General features: G+C 35.6%; 1 protein-coding gene across 14 annotated transcripts in view; it reads right to left on the bottom strand.

Moving 5' to 3' along the window:
- NAV3 (neuron navigator 3) overlaps positions 1–24,699 on the bottom strand; it is a 381,439-nt gene extending 356,740 nt beyond the window's left edge. For all 14 annotated transcript variants that reach the window (XM_065524605.1, XM_005571609.4, XM_065524606.2 and 11 more), the window contains exon 1: positions 24,028–24,699. In XM_065524605.1, the coding sequence (XP_065380677.1) occupies positions 24,028–24,270 (243 nt within the window). In that variant the 5' untranslated portion in view covers positions 24,271–24,699. The remainder of the gene's footprint in view (positions 1–24,027) is intronic.
- Positions 24,700–24,910: the final 211 nt, after the last annotated feature.

Here is a 24,910-nt window from a genome sequence, read left to right as displayed (position 1 = left end):
TTCTCTTAGACAAAACTGAATGATTTTAAAGTAGGAGTCATGTGTTAGATTGTTTCTGAAACATGCTTGCAATAGTAGTTTCCAGGGCCTTACAATATAGTATTTAAGGTGGCAACTTAGGAATTAACTGAATCCCAAAGAAAGTTTATGAATATGATAAGATATGCTAAGATTTGCATGAATTAAAGGAAATTACAACTGCACTGAAATTTTATTCTCCCCTCTCTAAAAGACTGAAAAGAGATCTCAATTACTTGTGAAACTGACTTCTCATTCTTTGGTGGGCTGACTGAAATTATTTTATTGTGAATGACATACTCTTGTTCATTTAAAAATAAGAGTGAGGATCTACACTTTTTATAACTGCAGTGGAAGTAAATTAGAAGAAATAACCTGCCAACCCGCAATGCCAGTCAATCAACACAAAAGGTTTATGAACTGAAGTCAGAATAAAGAACCTTGCATCTCCCTCAGTAGGATATCATAGCAGAATTATTTAAGGCAACTTCTCTGCTAAGCACTGCACAGCCAGGTGAATACTTAATGAGACTTTGTTAGATTTTGTTTGGCTTGGGCTTTTGGTAGAACAGTTATTGTTACATGGATAAGCATGCTTATGTAGCAAGATTTTCTTTTTAAATCTCTTCCTGGGGTTTAACATGAGCAAACTTGATTTGTGAACCTTTGCCTTCCCTGAAGAAAAGTGGTCAGACTAAAATGAAAGTGGAGAGGCTCCCCTAGTCCTGGAAGTCAAATTCCCACAGTGTGAAAAACCACAATGAGATAGTGTAATAAAATATGGCTATGAGTTCCCAATCTATCTCCAACCAAACTGTTTTCTCACCAATTCTTCTGGTAAATCTCTATTAAACTACTGTATGTAAATAGCTGGTCTTAGATATTAACTTTAAGTTACTGGTCATATGCATTCTGCCTCCTGAGAACCTGAGGCATTGTTGAACTTCTGGAAATCTTAATTAACTACACAGTCCTCACCAAACATTTCCTGGAACATTTGTATTTTGAGTCAAATTCCTTATCCACATGGAACCCAATTCCCCTTAAACCCCCTGTTTCCCATTTTCATGTTCTTTTCATGTTTTCCACTTCCCATGAATAGTGAATTTTTCAAGGCATACTCCAGAGCTTTAAACATTGTACTTTACACTGTGGATGATGGATAACTTTTTGAAATATTATAAGCGATTGTGTTTTATTTCAGAAGCCACTGCCAAAAGTAAAAATCACAGGCCAGATTCCTAACTCCCTTGGAACTCTCCTATAGAAGTGACCCCTTAAAATTCCTAAGCTCATGAAATAAATATGGATTGTATTTTGTCTCAAATGCAAAAAGTATATTTTTTTCTTGGCAAATTGCATGGATAGCATTTGGCACTTGAAACGAATTTCCTTCTTATCCGTGTAATGTGTGCCCTTACAAACATACCAGTAACAAATATGCAAACAAAACAATAATAAAACTCATCAACTTTGTGTCATATAAACATAACAAATTCCATGGCATTGTAAATATAAACATGTATGGGGGGGTTCAGTTTTCACCCATTTCCATCTATATAATGTATATTTTTATTATCCCTAGTTTTCAGACATTATTTTAGATATGGATATTTAATTAGTTTTTTACAAGAATACTAAAATATCATTAATTCTTTTGAGGAAAAGATTACCCAACGCAGACTTTTTCTAAAATCTTTTTTTCACATTAAAGAAACGTCATATGTATAATTACAGATAATCGTTTAAAATTTAGATGAAAGGAACTGTTAGGAACCAAAATGATAATATTTTAATATTTATCAATATAAATATTGCTGAATGCTTGAAAGAAACAGAATTCATTACATTTTTATTTTAGTTAGGAAAAGCCCTACTTTTCCTAAGTTAATGAGATTTTTTAATAATTTAAAAGATTCAACTTCTTATTCCATGCAACCATCAACACTAAACACCAAAGAAAAATTACAATTATTATATAATTTCAAAAAATGAAAACCAAAATCTTGGAATATATGATAGCTATCATTTATTAAAGATGCACGCTATTCCAGGCACTGAACAGCCATGTCTAACTCTTACAAAAACTCTAGGAATTTCATATTATGATCTTCATTTTAGAGACAAAGAAGCTGGAGCTCAGAGAGATTAAGTAACATATTAAAGTGTACTCCCTCATTAAAAGAGAGGGCTAGAATTTGCATGTAAAACAGTTGGATTCCAACTCTCATGCTTGAATTCTCCTCCAAATTTATCACAAATATGTGGGTTTGAATTTCCCTTGACTGGCGTCTCATTTTTCAGATCAGCCAAATAAATGCATTTGATGTTAAGACTAACAGATTTATTCAATGCAAAGCCATAGAATAGTTTTAGATATTTGATACTGCTAAATGAAGTCTAAAAAATTAGCATTTTATCATTCCTAGCCTTCCATCCAAAGTAAGGCTAAAAATTTAGATCCACTTGATATCTGGAAAGGTTATTTTCAGAGAGTATAACTGCTTATTTTGAATTGAAACCATTCAAATTTTAAAGTGCATAATTCTAAATGTCTGGGTAAAATGTTTTTAAAAAGCCATTTCACAATACTCAAACATTGTTTAGAAATGTGGATAATTAACTGTGTTTTTCCTCTTCTCAAGTTAGCATTTTAATGTTATGCATTCACAACCATTGTAAAATAATTTAATATTAAGAATGCTATTTTATTATTTTATGTTTTAATTACATCATTTCAAAACTCTGTGGCATTGTTTCCATTGGAAAATTTTCTAAAATATAATATTTTACAATTATTTTTGGAGGTAAGATTTTAAATTCAAAGATTGAGTTAAACCAAATATAGTCTTATTCAAATAAATACACATTTCTCATGTATGTTTTTACACATTAGAACATAGGAAACAAATATTGGGTGGACTTCCTGTATAAGAAAACACCCCTTGGGGCCCAACAGCCAATGTGCACAATTTGTGAGCAAGTTACCAGTATTTCCTCCTAATTTTCACCTTGTCATTATCATTTCATAAAGCATTATTTATTCTAAGACTTAGATAGCTACATGTCACAAGAATAAATAATAATAATATTCTACTTCCTAGACAGCCAAGAACTGCAAGTCCTACTTCTCCTGAAAGAGAACAAAAGCAGGGAATGAAAGCTCTCATATATATCCACTGGTAAAAAGAATTACCAGTTATATCGTGCTCATTTTCACTCCATAACATATGTACAATAAAGTAGGTTTCTTAAAAATTATATTGAAGTGAAGATAATAATACTCTATAACCTATATAAATAGTAAAATCGCAGTGGTGCGATCTCAGCTCGCTACGACTTCCACCTCCTGGGTTCAAGCAATTCTCCCACTTCAGCCTCCCTCCCAAGCAGCTGGGATTACAGCCATGTGCCACTACGCTTGGTTAAGTTTTGTATTTTAAGTAGAGATGGGGTTTCACCATGTTGGCCAGACTGGTCTCAAATTCCTGACCTCAGGTGATCCACCTGCCTTAGCCTCCCAAAGTATTGGGATTACAGGTATGAGCCACCGCAACCAGTCAGTATAACAGAATTTTCAGTTTAAATTGTTATTTTGAAAACCAGTTATCCATTACTATACATGAACTTTATAATGAGCAGGCCACATCTATCCCTACTCTCAAAAACTGCTTTTTTATTTTGTAAGGGTCATCATTTTATTTATACTTTTGCTCTGATTTCCTAAATGAAGCTGTTGTTCCATTTCAGCTATTATAGTAACAGGTCTTACTCCGCCTAGCTTAGTCAATGGGAATTACAAAACAGGCAGTAGCTAGGTCATCTTTCTCGTGTTTCTTAGCTCTAGTTATACTTTAGTTTCCTTATCTAAAAAGTAAAGATAATGGTAGTACACATGAAGACTAAATGAGAATGCATTTAAAGCACCTCTAACAGTGTCTGGCAAGTACTACCTAATATTAATAAATGAGAGCCAGTATTGTTAGTGATCTTTCATGAAGTTATAGTAATATAGACATTGAAGCTGGTATTAGAGAATGCTTTAAACATTCTAGGAAAAAAATACAATTAGTTGTGAATTTTACCATATCATAATATATAAATTTGTTATTCTTAAGTAGGAGGGAGTATCCATTTTACAGATAATAGCATAGCATTTTTTTGTTCCTGTTTCTTAGTTGATCTAAAGTTTCCCTAATCGTTAAATCATTAAAATAATGACAATCATTATTACAAGAAGACAGAATTCAGTCTATAAGATATAATTGATTGCTTAATATTATTGAAAATATTTTTAAGTTCATTGTGACAACATAGTCTCAAAAGTTAGGTTTCATTGAGCACAAAAGTGTTTTCCAAATTCAAAAACTTTTCTTTATCTATCAAATACAAAATCTCGCTTACCACAGCATATTTGTGACACTATTAACTGCAATGCATAGGGTGCAAGATATATTTCAGAGAACCTGTGACAGTGAGGTAAATAAAGGTTCAAATAGCAGGAAGGACACAAGGGGATTCAGAAGGGATATATCTAAAGATAAGATACAGTTTGAATCCCTGAGAAAGAATCTGGTGCCTCCACACCCTTGGGACTAGGCACAAGATTAACAGTTACATAAAAAATATTCGAGATAGGTCAAAGAGCAGGGTGAAAGCTGAAAGAATTTGTGCCCCACTTCCCATTTGATAGCTGGGAGGATCCGAATGCAGGGGTGCTCCTTGTCAATATGAAATAGCCACAGTAGAGGAAAATGATAAGACACAGTTAGGTAGATATGGCTTGAGACAGCATATCTGATGTGTATGAATCCAGAAGTTCCTATGTGCCCCAGTGGTGGTATGCAGGAATGCTCTGAGGACTAGTATGCCAAGAGAGCTGGCATCAGGACAGAGGCAGAATATGAGCAATAGTTGCCAACAGAGGGTGTCCACATAGTACTCAAGGCCCAAGTCTCACAGCACATGTCCAGCGACCAGGCTGGATGGGGCCAACTTGGCAGAGACCAGCAAGGACCCAAAGGGTAGCAAGAAAACCAGAGACTTTTTCTCCCTCCATCTGACATAACCCTGAGGACACAAAAACTTCCCTACACACACGGTATCCATCCATCTGAATAAGCCATTTTAAAAATGAGAAAGAAAGAGAGAAACTTCATAGAAAAGGGAAAAATGGTGCTGAAAAGAAATTTGACTTTGAAATTTACTAATCTTTTACTCTAAGGGTTTCTTGAACCAAAAGAAAATAGCTTAATTTAGGATTCCCCAATCATCACCAACCTCCTTTGCAACCACCACCAGCAGGAAAGATTTGAAAGCAAGAAGAGATATATTACAGAAAATACTGAGTTACATTTTCTATTACATTTGAGAAGTATCCTGTCTGAAATCCCTGTAAGTAAAACATATAAATCACAATGCACTTGGCTGATTTACTATACTATAACGGACTTATGATTACTTAGAGGAAGATCCATATCATACATCACCCTTGACAAGGAAAACTCTATTAACATCCATAAACCTACCCTGGCAATAGAGTATGTATATTGTTATTGAACAGAGGAATTTCACCAGTTATGTTCTGACAAGGAAATCAAAGAATGCCAAAAACACTTGTAAGTGTTGGAGGATGACTCAAACATGTTCCACCTCCTTACTGATTCTCTAGCACAAGGCTATGGCTGGCTTTCCATAAGATTATGAGTCTTGAATTTTATGTTAAAGTCATATTTATTTTTCTAAGCAGGTTTGTTAGAGTAACCTAACTAATAGTTATCAACAAATGGGACACTTAGGACATGGGCATAGAATTTTATATCCAATTTTTAAAATGCCATGGCTTTGAGATAACGCACTTCAATTTGCTGAGTCTTAATTTTAATCATGTACAAAAAGGAGACACTTGTGTTAGAAGATCCTCCCCTCTTTCTTCCATGTTCAGAATTAGAAGATTTGATGAGATAGGTTTGGAGATACATGTGGCCACCACTGGATTGGGGTAGCATCGCTCAAGGTAGGCTTAGTATACTCTACTAAGGCCAAAATTATTAAGGTTTGGACTTTGGATCACTGATATATAGGTTGAGTATTTCTTATCTAAAATTCTTGAGACCAGAAGTGCTTCTAATTTTGAATTTTCTTTTCAGATTTTAGATTCTTTGCATATACATAATGAGGTATCTTTGGGATGGAAACTAAGTCTAAATAAGGAGTTTATGTTTCATATACACTCTGTACATTTAGCCTAAAGGTAATTTCTACAATAAATAATTTTGTGCATGAAACAAAGTTTTGACTGTGTTTTGACTACAACTCATCACCTGAAATCAGGTATGGAATTTTCCATGTGTGGTGTCATGTTGACACCCAAAAAGTTTCAGATTTTGGAGAATTTCAGATTTTGAATTTTTGGATTATAAATACTTGACTGGTATAAAAATAGCATAGCTGGCATTTCTATCCAATAAATCATGAATAGGCTCTAGGATGGCTCTTTTTACAATGTAGACATGAGGTAAATCGTGAGTCAAAGTAATATAATCATAAAAATAATTATATTTTATTCAACACATATGTTTAAATCACTATTACATGCAAGACATTGTGTTTGGGAAGCTCAAGAGATATAAACACGAATCAAATTGACTTCTCATTAAAGAAAGTTTAAAGAAATTTAATTAAAGAGTTTAAATAAATTCAACTTTAATTACATTGGGGGAAACTTGAATGATTGCCAAGATTATGGCTATGCTCAGGAAGATTAGTTTGCCAACAATGTCTATGAAGGATTAGCCACCAAAATAAAATAAATCATCACTAATATGCAATAGTTCCCAAAAGACTCAAAAGCTATGATCTATAAATTTTGACTGCCTGGTAAACACAGCAATATCTCTTTTCAAGTATATATGAAATTGCATAGAATCATATTGAAAATATTGATTTTTCTGATCCTTATTAAGGAGATTTCTCTGCTTTCACCTGGGTTTCTTCCTCCAAAAATAAAGTGCAATCATGAAATTTAAATCGTTTAGCGTTCCAGATCCTACGGCAAACATAGCATATATCTTGCTCGACAGATAGTAAGGCAGTTACCTCTTTATCCTGTATGCCACTACCAGGATGGATAAACTGTTCCAAAGTTCAGTAAACTATGTGCTGTATTAAAAATGATATGAACACATTATTCAATATTTGTAGTGGAGGACAAAGTCCCTGTGTGTCTCCAACTTGACTATATCCAGCAGAGAAAAGGTTTTGATTTATTTGGAGTAAAACACTTGGAATACAATAGAAGGGAGCGAGGACTTCTCATGGATTTTTCCCATTAAGCATTTTTGGGCAAGCCTTAGAAGTTACTCTGCAGGATGGATCTTATATTCATTCAGTGGCCTAGCTTTACAGCTAGTAGCAAAATTCATTGCCTTAACCCAGAGCAGTCTTGTTATTTTAACATGGCTGTTTCTATTTATAAAGTTACACAATCCAGTTGGTTCATTCTTCCTCCCTGTCTGAGACACAGTTTACAAAAAGAAACCACAGTCATTACAAAAATACACTGCCAGGAAATCTAAGTGTTGTTTTCTAGTGGAAACTGAAAGACCCACACCTTGACTTAGGTCTTACTCATCCTAAATCACATCTTTGCAGCACTTTCTCCTAGCTAAAGAATGTGCTCTGAAGTTTTACTACGTTCATTAGAAGGTCATCTTTTATATTCTGACTATTCTTGTTGTGGTTTTATAGGTGTTCTGTAAATAAGTCTGCTGTACAACAGGAAGCACCCTCTGCCAAGTCTTTTGGAGAGAGTAGCAACACATCCACAAGAGAATCCAGGTGGCAAGACATTTGAACAAAAGGTTTACGCAACAGCATTCAAAAGAAGAAAGTAACAGACAAGACAGACATGGGAACTCATTCTAACTCTCCTTTCAGCTTCATGGCAGCTGCACTAGCTGGATGTTCATACAGGTCAACATTGTGATAGAGTGCTATATATGAGAACTTTCCTCTGAAAGCGAAAACAAGCTACAGATGCAGAGAACAAACACAAGGCTAAGACATCAGGGATTTTCTTGCAAGTCCTTGAAATATGAAATTTAATTAAAATTTAACTACCATTTGATCAAGGCTACAGAAGAGAAATAAAAATAGTGGTGTTTGTAATACCTACACTCTGTGTAGCATCTTCGTGCATGCAGAATGAATGAGAAAATATTACACAGAATTAATTGTAGATGAAGTCAGCACCTGGGGCACTCTCCATTTATTCTTCCTAGAAGGACTTCTTGCCTGTTGGATCCTCTGCACTGTTGCTTTCAGTTGGATTTCAACTTCCCATTCTTTTCATTTTCTCAGCTTGATTCACATAGATCATACATAAGAGCTAAAGAAAATGTGTTTAGTGCCTGAGGGAATTCATTTTCTGCCTGAGATAACTAGACAAACTGTGATGCAATTCCTCCCCTGAATTTAAAATGTTTTGTTATCTTGAAGGCAATTTTCTTCATCCAATAAAAACAGAGAAGGAAAATTGGTGACCTTAAAAAACATATTTTTGAAATCGAAGATTCTCACACACAGAAATGCCTCTGATAATTTTGGGTGTAGACAGATGCTCTCTTCCTCTTTGTACTCCCCAAACATTCTGTCAATGGCCTATTGTTAAAGTGTGGACTTTCTCCTAGACCACATCCTGTCTGTCTTACAGCGGAGAAGCATACTGTTGAAGTGAAATGAAAGTTTTGATCTCTGTGTGTAGTCTCTGAAGGTATAGAAAAAACAAATTCACTGCACTACCTCAAGATATCATTATATTCAACTCAGGGGCCATAAGATTTAGGTTGGAAATTGTCTGATGATGAACTCATGGAACTAAGACATGTTTGTTTTATTGAAAAATCAAAGCCTTTTTCATAAAAGGAAAGTGTATTATTTTCATTGCCAACACTGGTTAAAAATGGTAAGAAAAAGAAATGAAGAGCAAATGTTTATATTTGAACCTCATTGAAAAAAATCATTCTCCTTTGAATAACTAAAACCTCCGAAAAAGCTACTTCTAATTTGAAAAATTCCTGTTAAAGAAAGGACATTTCCCATTAAATCTGAAATAGATAATTGTCAGCATCTAACAATGAATCCTTAATTAAACAAGGCAATAATATATTTAAAAATTGATAAACATAAAATCTCCAACTACTATAAAATTAGAACTATTTTATAATTAGAACTATAGAATAATTAGACTATTATAGAAAACTAGAATGAAATTAAGGAGAAAATCAAGGAAATCTGACTCATAACTCGAGTAACCAACCATCCCAGTTTGCCTGGGACTGAAGAATCTCCAAAACAAGAGTTTGAGCACTAAAATCAGGACAGTCTGAAGATAACCAGTACAGTTGGTCAGCCTATGTGATAACTCATTTCTTCTTCCAACATTTTCTTATTTATCCGTCAAGAGATTTTTCTATTGGAATTAACTTCCTGTATATATCGTCCTCACTATTTCTAAATATGCATTCATTATGCAAGAACAAAATGAATTAACTTTTAGGGAATAAACTCCTGACAGTGGATTATCAGAGAGTTCATACCTAAAGCAGTAAACACAAAATCTGAATCTCTATTAATAGATTTTAATGGAGGAGGATCTGACATTACAGAAACTCTATCATTTAGTATCGGATGTGTTTTTGGTGCTTATCACCTCTTGAGTGAATTAATTTCTCAGCTACATAAGCCTATCCCTTTCCTCTCCAATCTTCATTCAACCAGAATTGGAGATCTGGCTCAGAAACCAGCAATCTTTATGTGCTTTTTGGAGTGCACTGCATTTTAAAGCTCGTATTTTGGTACACTTAATGTTTAAAGAATTAAACTAATTGGCCAGGCGCAGTGGCTCACGCCTGTAATCCCAGCTACTCGGGAGGCTGAGGCAGGAGAATCACTTGAACCCAGGAGGTGGAGGTTGCAGTGAGCTGAGATCGTGCCATTGCACTCCAGCCTGGGCAACAAGAGTGAAACTCCATCTCAAAAAAAAAAAAAAAAAAAAAAAGTATTAGCCTAATCAAACTTAATGAAAACATGAAAAAATAGAAAATCTCTAAAAGATATCACTAATATGCACAACTTCAATGGATGAGAAAATTTCTATCTATTCCACAGTGTTTTTATAATTGACTTAAACATAGGAGGAAAAAACATTCAACAATGGTGAAGTAAAGCGTGATGATTTGTAGATACGCTTCTTTCAGCAATAAAAGAAATAAAGTACTTGAGTTCTTTTAAGTGTTGTAGCAAAAATCTGAAATAAAGTCATTCAATATTAGGATGTTATAGGCTCTTAGTCAAAGTCCAAGAGCACGTGGTCCTCTCTTCTAAAGACAGTGCCAGACTGCACTGAGCCCCAATCCAACCACAGACACATTTGCGGGATAGATCCCGCAAATCACTACTAAGATTATTGTTCTTCAAAATAAGACTGCCTGAATTTGGGAAGTCTATTTGTATTCCACAAGATTCACTTTATTAAAATAGATGGAGCCAGGAGCTATTGAATATCATAGATATAATACACACATATACTTATTTATACAAAACTATGTGTAAATTTTTCTCCTTAGTTCTATGCTTATCAATATACTAAAACAGGAATAGCCCGTGCTAAAAATTATGTGTTTGTAGGTATCATCTGCTTCCAAAAAAGACAGGTAATTTCTTAACGTTATTATGATGCTATAACAGTATGCTTTTATTTCTGACTACAATTAGGTGATGTTGCTATTCTTGTCCTAATTCCAAAGTCAAGAAAATTGAGTAAAAACATGCAAGATTACACAGTTGGAGTAAAGGACTCCAATTCAGGCCACCTGACTAGAAGTTTAGTGATTTCATATTAACTACTGCTGCTGTAATGCTGTATGCAACATATACTCTACATATTTAGATTACAGGATGACTAAGCATGCGCATGTATCATATGTAGGTATATGTATATGACTATATTCTTTCAGCTCAATGAAAAAATATTTAATAGAACTATTAAAATATAAATTTAAATTAAGTCTATATAGAATGGAGGGATGAGGGGAGAAAACAATAGCTAAAATCTGGAATAAAAATGTTAGTGAGAGAATTTTTATTTAAACTACATCATATCATCCCTATAAATGCACCTCAAAAAATTTATTGCACACCTAGAAGCAAGTAAAGTTGTGAATCTCTTGACCAAATATTAGCTCATGCTTTGGGCATTGCTGTGATCTGAATGTGACCTTCAAATCCATATGTTGAAACTTAATCACCAATGTGATAGCTTTAGAGGTTGGGCCTTTAAGTAAGGATTAAGTCATGAGGATGGAGCCCTCATGGGTGGGAATAAGGCCCCTATAAAAGGGCTTGAAAGAGTGGTTTCACCCTCTTTTGGCCTTCTGCCGTGTGAAGACATGGCATTCCTCCCCTGTGGACGATGCAGAAACAATGTGCCATTTTGGAAGCAGAGTGAGCCCTTACCAGACACCAAACCTGCCATCACCTTGATCTTAGACATCCCAGCCTCCAGAACTGTAAGAAATAAATTTCTGTTGTTCATAAATTACCCAGTCTGTAGTATTTTGTTGTAGCAGCACAAATGCACTGATTAAAGCAACATCATTCACTTAATCTTAATGTATCAGCAGCTCAGCAGCTCAGATCCAAATGTGTAGGCAACCCCTCGCCACTGTACAGAACTGCACAGCCAAAATTGTATGTATTGGCCTTTCCTCTAGCTTTCTCCTTTTCTAGTGTTCTTTTCTTCTTATAATCCCATTTTATTTGCATATGTTTTGAAATTTTATATATTTTGTATGTTTTTAATTCTACTAAATCTTTTTTTTTTTCCAAACAAGACAGGGTCTAAATTTGCTGTAAACTGGGGCAATGCCCCCCGCCCTTTATGAGATGTTTGCCATTGGCCTTGTCTGGGTATATTTTTGATCATCACAATTAGAGAGGGCAACCTGTTCTAAATTAAACAATTACATCCAAATCTATAATAAAAGCTATGATTGTTTAAAATCTGCATTATAATCATTTCTGTGGCTTCTAGGTAATATTAAATAGGAATTAAATGTTGAAAAAATGAATACTAAAAAGAAACTAAAAAGATTCCTAAAATGAATATAGATTCCTAAAAAGAAAAATAGGAATTTAATATTGAAAAAATGAATATAGATTCCTGGGTTCTTTTTAGGAATCTATATTCAATCTGTTTTTCTAAGTATATTTTCCATAATGCCTATAAGACACACACACACACACACACACACACACACACACACACACACACGATGATTAACAAAGACGAGGAAAGTTACCTAAGGTCCACAGTGCAGACCTGAAGTGGTAACTGAAAGGGTTTACATTTACTGAAATAGCAGTCTTTTTTTGTAATACAATAGGTCTAGCTGGAATCAGAAGACAATAGCTGAGAGAACATATTGTTGGAGATAATAGTAAACCTTGTATTCAATGGAGGAACGCAACACACAAGTGTGGATATCAAAAAGCCAGCCAAAGAAAGGAAGAAACAGCTACAAAAAGCAGATGCTTTGAAGAGAAAAGAAATGTGAAATAGAATCCAAAGAATATATGGGTCAAAATAATAACATAAAAAGTTCTGGCAAAAATATCACCCTGTAGAAATTCAATAAATTGTCTGAAAAAAAGGCACAGCAAGTTTATATGAAAGATGTAAGCATTCAGGGACAATAAAGAGAAATATATAATCTGCACATTTTTAAGTCTAAAAAGTGAGAAATTTAACTTAATACAAGCTAAAGCTAAACAGTGAACACTCTTCAAGAGAAGGAGAAACCTGGATACAGATAGTCTTATACCACAACTAAATCTACAGACAAATTACCTCAGAAATTCACCTTGCATTTAAAAAGAGGTTGTTCTGTGTAATATTCTTTATATGTGCTTATCACAGTCTGAAAGGATTGTAATATGAGTTTCTTCTTTTGATGCTGGGTTTTCCAATGATCCATTCACATATTCCCACTTAGTGCCCCTCGGAACCCATTTGCAATGAGCTGACAGAAGTTTCACAATACCTCCAAGCCAAGAGAGAGGACCCTTCCTTACACAACTATGCAGTCACCTGTTTGGCATCATCTAGAATCCTGCAAATGCCTCCTTCTTGCTGGACACTTGACTTCACACGATTTGTTAAACTTCTCTTCTAGAATTCAGATCATACACGGCATTGGCCTTTCTGGTTCCCAGCTCTGACGGAGAGATCCCAGGTCCAGCAAGAAAATAATGCTAACAACAGGGTACTGAAGCAAGTAGAAGCAAGGGTGCAGGACCAAGAGAGAGACCTGCTTTCAGGATGTGAGACTGGATGAGCAGGTTGGAACAGAAGAAATCAAAATTAGCTAGAAAGATCCTAAGGTGGGAAACAGACCACAGTGAGCTTTTTATATGGTATTTGTATATATGTGGACCTGGTCTACTTTTAAAAGCTGGGTTAACAGCAAGATCTTTATTTAGTGACTTGAATGTCATTATGGTTCTTCTCTTATTCAGTGTTTTGCTTTTAAAGATATATCTTTTTAATTCTGGACAACTTATTGACAATCTGAGCACCTTAGCCTATTTTTTTATATGGTGAATTTTTGCTTAATCTTGAACATCTGACTAAATAGCCAGTTTCTAGCTAACTATATGCTGTCTAATAGTTTACCAAACTATTTCTCTTAATTTCTGGGTACACAGATACATGATATTTCCTAGTCTCTCTTGAAATTGAGTATTGTCATCTGATAGAGTTCTGACCAATGAAATAGAGCGGAAGTGATATGTGGAATTCCCAGCCTCTTATGCAATCTCGATTATCTCTCTTTCACCGATAGCTGGCTAGAGGTGAGATGATGAAACTATATGCTGGAGGGAACCTGGTTTCTTTGTTACCATATATGTGCATCAGCAACCATTTTCTATAAATGGCCAGTTAGTACATATTTTAATCTTTGCAAGCCACATAGTCTCTATTGTGACTACTCATCTCTGCCATTATAGGATAAAAGCAGCCACAGGAAATGCATAAACCAGCATCAGGGCTGTGTTCCAACAAGATTTGACTTTAGGAAAATGGGCACCGGGCCAGATTTGGCCCATGGACCATAGTTTGTTAACCCCTAACTATACAAGACCATTAAAAAAGTGGACGATAAATTTCTATTGTGTTAAGCCACTGAGACCTAGGTTGTATCTGTTATAGAAGTTAGCATTACCTTAACGAGTGCAATGCCATTTTGATTGCATATAAAATTTGCTTGGTCACATTTCATTACGAAAAATTTTGAACCTGTCCACCCCAGGTTTTTCAGTTTTACAAAAAAGTTCTTTACAATATCAAAATACAGCAAAAAGAAGAGATAGCCCCTAGTTTCTATTTATTTGTTTTTGCTTTTCGTTTATGGAGGTGGCATCATGTTGTTACACTGGGAAAATGTTACATTTTTTACATGACTCTTTCATCTGGTGACTTTTTTCCGGGCAGAATTGCAACACATTTTAACAAATAATTCTGTGATTTGCAGTGGGGAGGTCCTGTCATGTAACCAATTAATGAACTCTACCACAGATATCAAATTTTTCTATCAGTCCCAGTAACTAGTAATCCAAAGTAAAACACTTCTTACAGAAAAATGAAGTAACAGTGAGATTTGTAGAGAAGGAAGAGTTCAAAGTGAAATTTGTCAAAGATTAATTCAGTGCTTCTGGTAAGAATTTATTATTTTCTTTGTTTTCCTATTACGTGACTCAGTATCCACAAAGACAGTAAAGAATAACATTGATTTTGACTGCTGGTTGTCTATACATTGTTGTAAGGAAACATCAGAGAGGGAAGTCAAACAGACCTAGGTTGACCTTCCAACTCCGCCCTAGCATCTCTCTGAGATCAGTTGCTCTCTGAGATCAGCTGTTTGATTGGAATTATGGCTTGGGTATAGGCTTCCAACATGTGGTAGGCACTCAAAAAGTGTTAGTAATAATCCTTAGTTTTAACTACTACTTGCTACCCGGTTCACATAAATTATCACTTCCAACTAAACTACATTTCTGAGTGAAGAAAATGTATTTATCCTCCAAGACATAGAATTTTTGGATTGCTGATGATTAATAGCTTAATCCAAACATCCATAGCCTCTTTTACTAGACTCATCCCTCTTCCATTGCTCTTGGTGCTTTAGTCAAAACCTGGCTCCATCACACTCTCCTCATCTGTATTTTGGAAATGTTCCCCACCCATTTACTGGCTCTTTATATATTTTATTTGGTTGTCAGCTTTCAAAATATGAACTTAATCATGTCACTTTGATATTTAGCATACTTCTTCCATTCTGTACAGAGTAATTCCAAACTCTTTACAGTGGCATTTAATGTCCATTTTCCCACTGCCTTGAATCACCCTCATCTCTCTTGGTTGCATCCTACATCCTAAGATTGGTGAGTAATCTGCAGGTTTGTAAACATGACACACTATTTTATAGCCTGGTAAATGCTATTCCATATAAAATGCTCTTTTTTTCCCATATTTACTTGACTAAATCAAATTCATTCTTTTTTTTTTTTTTTTTTTGAGACAGATTCTTGGTCTATCCCCCAGGTTGGAGTACAGTGGCTTGATCTCTGCTCACTGCAACCTCCACCTCCTGGGGTCAAGTGATTCTCATGCCTCACTCAGCCTCCCAAGTAGCTGCGATGACAGGCACTTGCCACCATGCCTGGCTAATTTTTATATTTTTAGTGGAGATGGGTTTTCACCACGTTGGCCAGGCTGGTCTCAATGAACTCCTGACCTCAGGTGATCTGCCTGCCTCGACCTCTCGAAGTGTTGGGATTACAGGTGTGAGCCACCATGCCTGGCCTTCAAGACCTGGTTGAAATGTTACTTTTCCCATCTGTAGAGAATTAATCACTGCTTCCTCTATTCCACTACCAATTCTTAATTTTATCCATTTTTATATGAAAGTATACTTTTATAATATTATAATACTAGTAGGCAATATATGCTGACCACCAACTATGTATTAGTCCTTCTGCTGACATATAGTTTATGTGCAATATCTCTTTAATCTTCACAAAAATTCTGTGTGCTCGTTTACATTATTATCCACATTTTAAAGATGAAGAAATTGAGACTTAAGTATTAACTGCCTTGCCAAAGTCATTTTGCTAGTAAATATTGGAGTATTACAAAAGTGAGAGTTTTCCAGAAGTCAGAGATCAAGAAAAGTAAAGCAAATGCAAAGCTTGACACAGTGACCATGAATATAAACTATGCTTTCAAGAAATGTTTCTGTGAAATAGGAAATATAGAGTGATTGATATATGGTGAAGAAAATGATTATTGTTGTTATTACTATGATTTAAGTTAGTAAAGAAAAAAGAATTATTGGAAGCTGATTCTAAAGCAGCATTTCTCAGCTGTGTTTGATTTTGCCTTTCTCCCAGACTGAAGGATGCCACTGGTACTTAACAGCTTAACTGTGAAAACTGGAGGGTACATGGTGGATAGAGGAAGGCATGCTGCCAAATATCCTACACTGCTCATAACAGACTCCATCCCTATGCCTACTACAGAGTTATCAGTTCTAAATGTCACTGGTGCCACGGCTGAAACATCCTGGTCCAATGATGCACTGGGGCTGAAGACATTGACAATATGAGAAATGGGCTAACTGATGGAACAAAATCAGGAAGAAAGAGAAAGGGAGGAGACAAAAATGTTACTCTTAGAAAAGTTTTATAGGGGACTATTATCCTCATTTCATTTTTTACAAGTACAGAGATTGAAGTCCAGAGAGTTTAAATGATTTACACTTTTAGCATCTAGCAGAAGCTTAATTCAAAATTTGAGCTCCTAATATAATGTTCTTTTAATTATACCACTTAATTTTTCAAGTTCAAAATTGGATATGGATAATCGTTGGTGATTTGATAGCATAAATACCAAACATGTAGCAATTATTTTGCCTGGAAATTAATGACATATCTATTGATTTTATGTTTCTATAAACAACATATTTAGATCCTTAGTTTTTATTAAATGAAAGAAAGATGTCTATGATACAAGAAAAAGAAACTAAGAAGAATATGTTTGGCAAATCGGCATCAAATATACACAAAATATTGAAACTTTCAAAAAAATTAAAAAGAATTGTATGAAATTTTCAGTAACATTTAATCCTGTAATTAACATCAACAATTTTAATAATTTCTAGTTCAAGGCATGAAATATAACCCTTTAAAGACACTAAAGCATGAAGTAAAATAATAGACAATAATATTGATGGCCACGTTTCTACCAATTGTTACTTAAGAGCAATAAATGTACAATAATGAAAAGCTGAGCCTTCTGCCAGTAGAGAAAATGTTAAAATTCCAGCATTATTTCAACATTCTCTGACCATTGCTACCACAAAAGCAAAAACAATTAAAATGACCATACAGTTTAACTGTGAAACCTGCAGAGTTATAACTAGAAAAAGAAATAATCATGTTTCTTTAAATACAAATAACTAAATGTGCAAGCACAGCAGAAACAGGCAAGGAAAGCAGAATCATCTGGGGACCCAAGAGCTGACCTATGCAGCTGTAGGCCTGGCCAGCTCTGGAAATGCTACCATATGAGCAAGCCAACAGGAGCATTGACAGTCCTCAGCAATCAGGCAGCTTCTCCAAGAAGGAAACAGCTGGAGACCAGAGCCAGTGATCTACTCTATTGACATCTGCTGCTATATTTCTATCATGGGGTTCCTTTTATTTATTTCTGTTACTCAAACAATTCAGTAGAGACCATGTGTCAACTTAATTGTCTTCTCCTGATAATTCTAGGCACTTCACACAACCACTGATTGATTTACAATTCACAAACAATGTTACTTTAACACCTAAAACAAACCCTACTATTAATTAAGTCAATCAGTAGTCCTCCTTCCCTTTCCCTAACCCCGAGAGAAGTATTTATTGTTGCAGTGTAGTTTATTGGTTAAGAATAATATCTTCTGTAACCATACAGCCTTAGTTTGAATCTCTATTCTACCACATTCTAGCATTGAGATATTGGCAAGTAATTTAACCTCTCTAAGCTGCACTTTCTCCATCTGTAAAATGGGAAGAATAATAACTCCTATGCCATAAGGCTATTGTGAGGACTGAATGGAATACTCTATGAAGAGTTTGGCCCAGTACCTGACATACAGCCGGTCTCTAAACATTAGTTAATATTAAACCCTCTCTGCAACGATTTCTCGTAAATATCATTACCAGTGTCATTTGGTCTCATTCTTACATAAGATCTTTCTCTATTGCCTACCTGGTGTTTTCCATAAATATTATGCTTCATTAACAGTGGTTTACTTCCCTTTTGAGGAAAAGTTATGTAAACTTTTACAGTTTAAACTTTAAACTTTAAACTGTAAAAGTTTACATAACTTTTCCTCAAAAGAATGTTTTTACTCTATGTATCTGAGTCCTATCTGCTCATTAAATTTCAAAAATTCAGTCTTTTCTGAATGCTCCATTCATATAGGATTTCTCTCAGTCCTAACATTCTGCAAAAAGAATTGTCCACATTAGCAACACTATTTATACAATATATTTGGATGACAATATTATCAGTTATGTTTATTTTAAATATTCATTTTAACTAATGTTTTTGTGTGTCTTCTGTTTTCAAAGCATTAGTGCCAGCCCTGTGCGAACACAATAGCAAAGAAATAATTCCTACCCTGGTGGCCGTAACTGGCAGAGTGAATAGGAATTAAATAATCATACCTTCTACCATGGACATAAATGCCTCTACTCTTCCAATAAATTTCTTTGGATTGCCCCAAGTGGATGTAATCTCTCCTTCTTTATAGCATCCACAGCAATTTGTCTATACTTTTGACTTTTGAAATAATCTTAAATAGTGGGTAAGATTTGGATGATAGGGTAAACCTAGAAAAAATATTGCTGTTACATCATTAAGAGAAAGCATAAATAAAATAACATAGAAAAAAAGTCTTCCTATGAACAGATTTGAATTCAAATTTTGGATTTGGTTACTAGTTAACTGTGTGATTCTATGTATGACTCCTACTCTCTCTGTTTATTTCTCTGTAAATATAGATTATAATACTTAATTTGAAATGTCTTAAGAATAAAGTAAAAATTTTTCTATAAGGTACAAGACTTGTCCTCAAAAAAAAATTGCTTTCTATAATAATGTAAAACAGAATCTTGAGTTTGCACAAGTAATCTGAGAGGGAAGGAATGAGTGAGCCCAAGACTGGAAAGAGTTGGAAATGAAAATAGGAGTAAAAGAAAGGTGGCAGACCAAGTTGGAAGGAGACTGGGGATTGAGAAGTAAAAGCCAGGGAGTGCTCCACAGTAAGTATGGCCAAGAAACTTTCATGAACAGGGATGTCTAATGCTTAATTGGATGTTGTTTGCTGAGCTGTGACAAAATAGAACACTCTTTCTTAACCTTAACCTCCAGAATGTTAAGTAAAGGTTCCAAGGCAAAGTGACTCTGTTCTTCATTTGGGTGTATGCCCAGGAAGAATGGAAAAACAAATCCATATGAGAGAGATTCGAAAATTTGAGATAAGAAAGAAATCAGAACAAGATATAGCTAAGGAAAACATAAGCCCTTGAAATATTGTGGAGGATTTTCCAACTGCATATGACATAGAGTCTGGAACTAGTATTATTTATTTGTTAAAGGACAGTGGGACTAAACATTCTGAAGAAATTGGGACACCCAGGAAGAAGACATCTGGGATGTAGTAGCTAGATGGAGCTATGATAGAAATAGAGAAAGTGACAAGTGGGAGACAAGAATGCCTGAATGAAGATATTATAAGATATGAGAAGCCAATAAAGTTTTCTTCTTAAGCAGGATGGTGAATGTGTTGCATGGATGAGGGTAGAGAGACACAGGAGGAGAGGATACCAATTTGGAATCACTGAAATAATTGATAGAAAACTTTAAAAGGCCATCAAAGGATGGGCAAGTGCAGAAGAAGATAAACCCAAGCTATAATACCGAAACAAAATTCTCAATTTCTGGCAAGTTACGGGATGTGAAATGGTGATGTACTTTACCAGGTATTAGTCTAGGAATTCGGGATTAGATGACTGGAATGATGGCGTTTGCATTAATTGAAACAACAGGTGAAGGGAGTGACAACTGAACACACATTTCTGACACTGTCATATGTAAATTTGTTCTCTCAAACCAGATCATAAAACTGTTTGGTACAAGAACTGCCAGAGTACCCCACATAAATGTTTCTTAATGACAGTCATCTATTGTGGGTACTATCAATGGTATCTTTTTCTAGAAATTGAACCCATAATTTTTAGCAGGGCACATGGCTGCCTAGAACAAACACTACATTTTCCAGTCTCCATTGCAGCAAGGTAAGGCCTTGGAACTATAACTAGGCCAATGTGGAAGAAAATTTAATAAAACAGGGTGCATCTTTTTAATTAAGTGGACCGCAATTATCTACTCAAGACTGTGAGGTGTGAGCCACAAATGGATGATGGCAACCAAAATAGAGCCTGGTTCCCTGACAACTTCCTGAAGTCTCCCTACCAGCCATACATGGACTGCTCAACTCCAGATTTCCTTTATATGAAAATGAATTAAACTTCTATCTTCTTTACGCTATTGTTATGTTGACTTTTCTGCTTTTGCGGCCAAGTCTAATTCTAATATAACTACCTTGTTCGATTTTGCTATTTACTTCAGTTCTGGTTTTTATCTTTCAAAAGCTAAAATAAATCTACATATACTTCTTTTTAACATTTAGAAATATTCTGAACTGCTGACCAGGCGTTCTTTACATTTGTTTGAAAACATTTTTAATCTGATAAGTGGCATGGTGAAAACATCCCTATAAATACAACGTTGCTTACCACAGAGGCTTATTGGGATATCAGATGTTTGATTAATATGTTTGCTAACCAAAGAGATCAACCAAAATTATATTGAAAACAGTGCTTATAGTGCTCAAATCCTAGGCCAAGGTCATTTAGCAAAGTGGAAGTTTCACTAAACCTCCAGAAAAGATAGCCATGGTCAGCAGGGACAATGTGTCTCTCTATTCTTTCCATTGAATCCATACAGACTTGTGGACACACAGAACATTAGAATAGAATTTTATGGCATTTCTTTTAATTATTTGCAAAAAGTTAAATACTTTTAGTCTTTGGTGGATAATTTACCTTTCCCTGCTTTTTACTCTGAATTGTTCACACTGAACTGAGAACTATAAACTCATAAAAATATTTTATTTTAACTGATTTTTCTCGCATGGACAATGCTTTGTTAGACATAGAACTCCACAAATATCCATTCCAAACCCCTTGTTTTATGGATAAAATTGATATGGGAAGCGGGCAGGGAAGTGCTGGGTACAGAAAGATGGGGTCCCTGGCTAGGGCTCCACCCCTGGCTCTGTGCCCATGGACCTAGTAAGGACAGGCATTTCTGTTTTCATGCCCAAATGTTGCATTATCTAAGACCACCCTGGCGCACCATGTCCGCATTCTGTGCCTATAAAAACCCCAAGATCCTAGCAGGCAGAGACACAAGTGGCTGGACATCGAGAGGAACACACCGGCGGAAGAACACACAAGCGGCTGGACGTCGAGAGGAACACACCAGCAGAAGAGCACACCGACAGGCACCTGCAGACACCGGCAGACCATTGACCACAGAACGACGTGGACCTGAGGGGAATCTAGCCGGGGAGGTCAGAGGAGAGTCTGGCTGCTGAGCGGCCCAATTCCAGGGGAAAATCACCTTTCCACTTCATCCTCCTTCTGGTTCCCCATCCATCTGCTGAGAGGTACTTCCAACATTCAATAGAACCTTGCACTCATCCTCCAAGCCCACATATGACTCAATTTTTCCGGTACACTAAGGCCAGAACCCAGGATACAGAAAGCCCTCTGTCCTTGCAATAAGGCAGAGGGTCTAATTGAGCTGATTAACACAAGCCACCTTCAGACTGCAAAACTAAAAGGACACACTGTAACACACGCCCACTGGAGCTTCAGGAGCTGTAAATACTCAACCCTAGATGCTGCTGTGGGGTCGAAGCTTCTCAACCTGCCCATCTGCATGGTCCCCCTAGGGGTTTGAGCAGCAGGGCATTGAAGAAGCAAGCCACTCCTGCTGTCACATGACCTGTGAGGGAGAGAAGGAAACATTTCCCGTTTCAAAATGATCCCAAAAGATGAACAAACCTAACTGAATCTTTCTCAAAATAACTGTTTGTTCATTCATTGATTCATTAATCCCTGTATTCACTCATCCAACTACTGTTTAATTCTTATCATGCATAAAGCATTGTACAGGGAGACAGCTGGAACACAGGATAAGATACGAGACCCGCCTTCTATACGTTTTCAACTTAGTGGAGATACAAATAAATTATCCAGATAATTAAAAGAAATTATCCAGACAATTAAAATACACAAGCATTTCTACAGACAAAGAATTTGGAAAGAGGAATGGTGGGGAAGAGATAGCTAGCAAAGACTTTATGAACAAAGTTGCATCTGGGATGAAGCTTAAAGGATATGAACAGGTGAAGGTGGAATGGGCATTGTAGAAAAAGGAGTGGCTTTCTTTTTCACTTCTAGAGTTGATTTTTACATAAAGGTTCTTTTCCTTAAATTATTTTAAACTAACATTTGGATAGCAGAGTAAAACCAAAATATTTCCTAAGAAGCCAGAGATGAGGCTGTGACTTTGGAAAGCTTGACATCATAGTTAATGCCGCATTAAAAAGTGATGCTTAGTAGAATGATGGTTACCAGAGGCTGGAAAGGGTAGTGGCGAGGGGTGGGGGTAGTGTGGGTGGTTAATGGGTACAAAAATACATTTAGATAGAATGAATTAGATCTAGTATTTGATAGCACAACAGGATGATTACTATCAACAATAACATTCTATATTTTAAAATAACTGAAAGAATATTAATTAGAATGTTTGCAATACAAAGACATGATAAATGTTTAAGGCGACAGATACCCCATTTACCTTGATATGATTGTTACACATTGTATGCCTGTATCAGAATATCTCATGAACCACATAAATATATACACCTAATATGTACCCATAAATATATACACCTAATATGTACCCATAAATATATACACCTAATATGTACCTATAGAAGTAAAAATACACAAAACAAAAGTGACGCTTATCAAGGTACAAACGAATCCCCATGAAGTTCAGCAGCTTCAGGGCCATGCTAGCATTCGTGACTGGAGGAAACGGTCACAGTATGCTTTAGAAACCAAGGGCTAAGAGCAACGACTCACAAAATACCATAAATTAAATGACTGAAAAGGATATCGGTAATAAGTAAAAGAGTAGGGTTTCAGTTTACAAGGGAGAATTCAGATAAATGTGCAGTATCATGGAAAACAGCATTTCATTTTCCTTCATATTGCAATGAATTAAGCAGCCTAGGATACAAATTTTCAAACAGAAATTCTTTGAAATGCAAATGACATTTAGAGAAAAGCGATGGTGTCTATATGTATTATTACAAGTAAATGTCTTTTGGAAAGTATCTATTTTCAGACATCGCAGTAAGTATGACAATAGGCTCTCTTTTTATCACATTTGTGATTGATTATGGTTACTAGTAATAGAGCAATATCTAGAACTAACTAGGCATTCATCAATAAGTAGTACTAAATGATTACAATAGATGCATATTCAGAAAATTTTGATCATGACTTTTACAACTCTAAACTAAGAATACAGTTTTTACATAAGCTAAATATTCAGCTTTTCAGCCATTGTAACTGCTTACATCCTTACACTGGTATTCCTCATCTACTCCCGATTTCATAACACGTTTTATAGTGCACTTAAAAAGAAATGCACATTTTAGCTACATAAGTCTGCAGGTAACTTCAGCAACTAACCTTGCTGTCTTCTTTCTCCTTGGCTTTTCCTTGGAGGGGTTTCTTCTCTCCAAATTCACAGGTTGATTTCAATGCAAGCTGACAAGAAAGCATGGAGCTCTCTGTTTCAGCAAGTTCCAAAGGTCTCGAAGAACAGTGCTGTGACCCAGTAGTGCCAAGATTTGGTATCGGAAGAGCAGTATGCACAGGCTTTGACCCCACAGCTGGCTGCCTCAGTTTTGAGGCAACCCCAAAAACAGGCATGGCTTCTATAAAATTATCTTCTTGCTGCCAAAGAAAATGCTTCTAACCTCAGTCTGGTAGACTCCAACTTTAGTATTTCCAGAACAAATACTTTAAACAAAACTAGCAGTCATCCTGATTTTTTAAAAACTAATAATATAATTTTCAGGAAGAGGCAAAACTTCTCTGCATCTTTAGTTAAGTATCTTTCTTTCTTGCTGGCTGGGATTCATATTCATTCTCATTTCTCTCTCTCTCTCTCTCTCTCTCTTTCTCTCTCTCTCTCTCTCTCTCTCTCTCTCTCTCTGTTCAGTGACTCAGTGTCTAAGTAATACTAAATACTCCTTTGGGGAGTAAACTTTTCTTCAAGGTAACTGCTACAAAGCTCCTTCTTAGGATTAGACAGCTCTTAGTTTTGCTTTTTTCTTCTCACTAAAGCAGTCTGAGTCTGAACTTTGAGAGTGAAAAAGAGGAAAAAAACAAAAGGAGAAGCCCTTCAGTCCAACTGTCAGAGCAGCCAAAAGACCACAACAGTGGAAGGACAGGGGTTCTTCCTGATTTCAGAAATAGCCAGCCTGCATTCTCTTTTTAAAGAAAATTGTATTTCCCTCAGCTCAGAAAAAAATAAAAAGAATGGACATGTTAATGGCCAAAACAAACA

Source organism: Macaca fascicularis, chromosome 11, assembly GCF_037993035.2.
Source record: "Macaca fascicularis isolate 582-1 chromosome 11, T2T-MFA8v1.1".
In the NCBI taxonomy this organism is placed as follows: Eukaryota; Metazoa; Chordata; class Mammalia; order Primates; family Cercopithecidae; genus Macaca; species Macaca fascicularis.
This window is presented reverse-complemented; position numbering and strand designations above follow the sequence as displayed.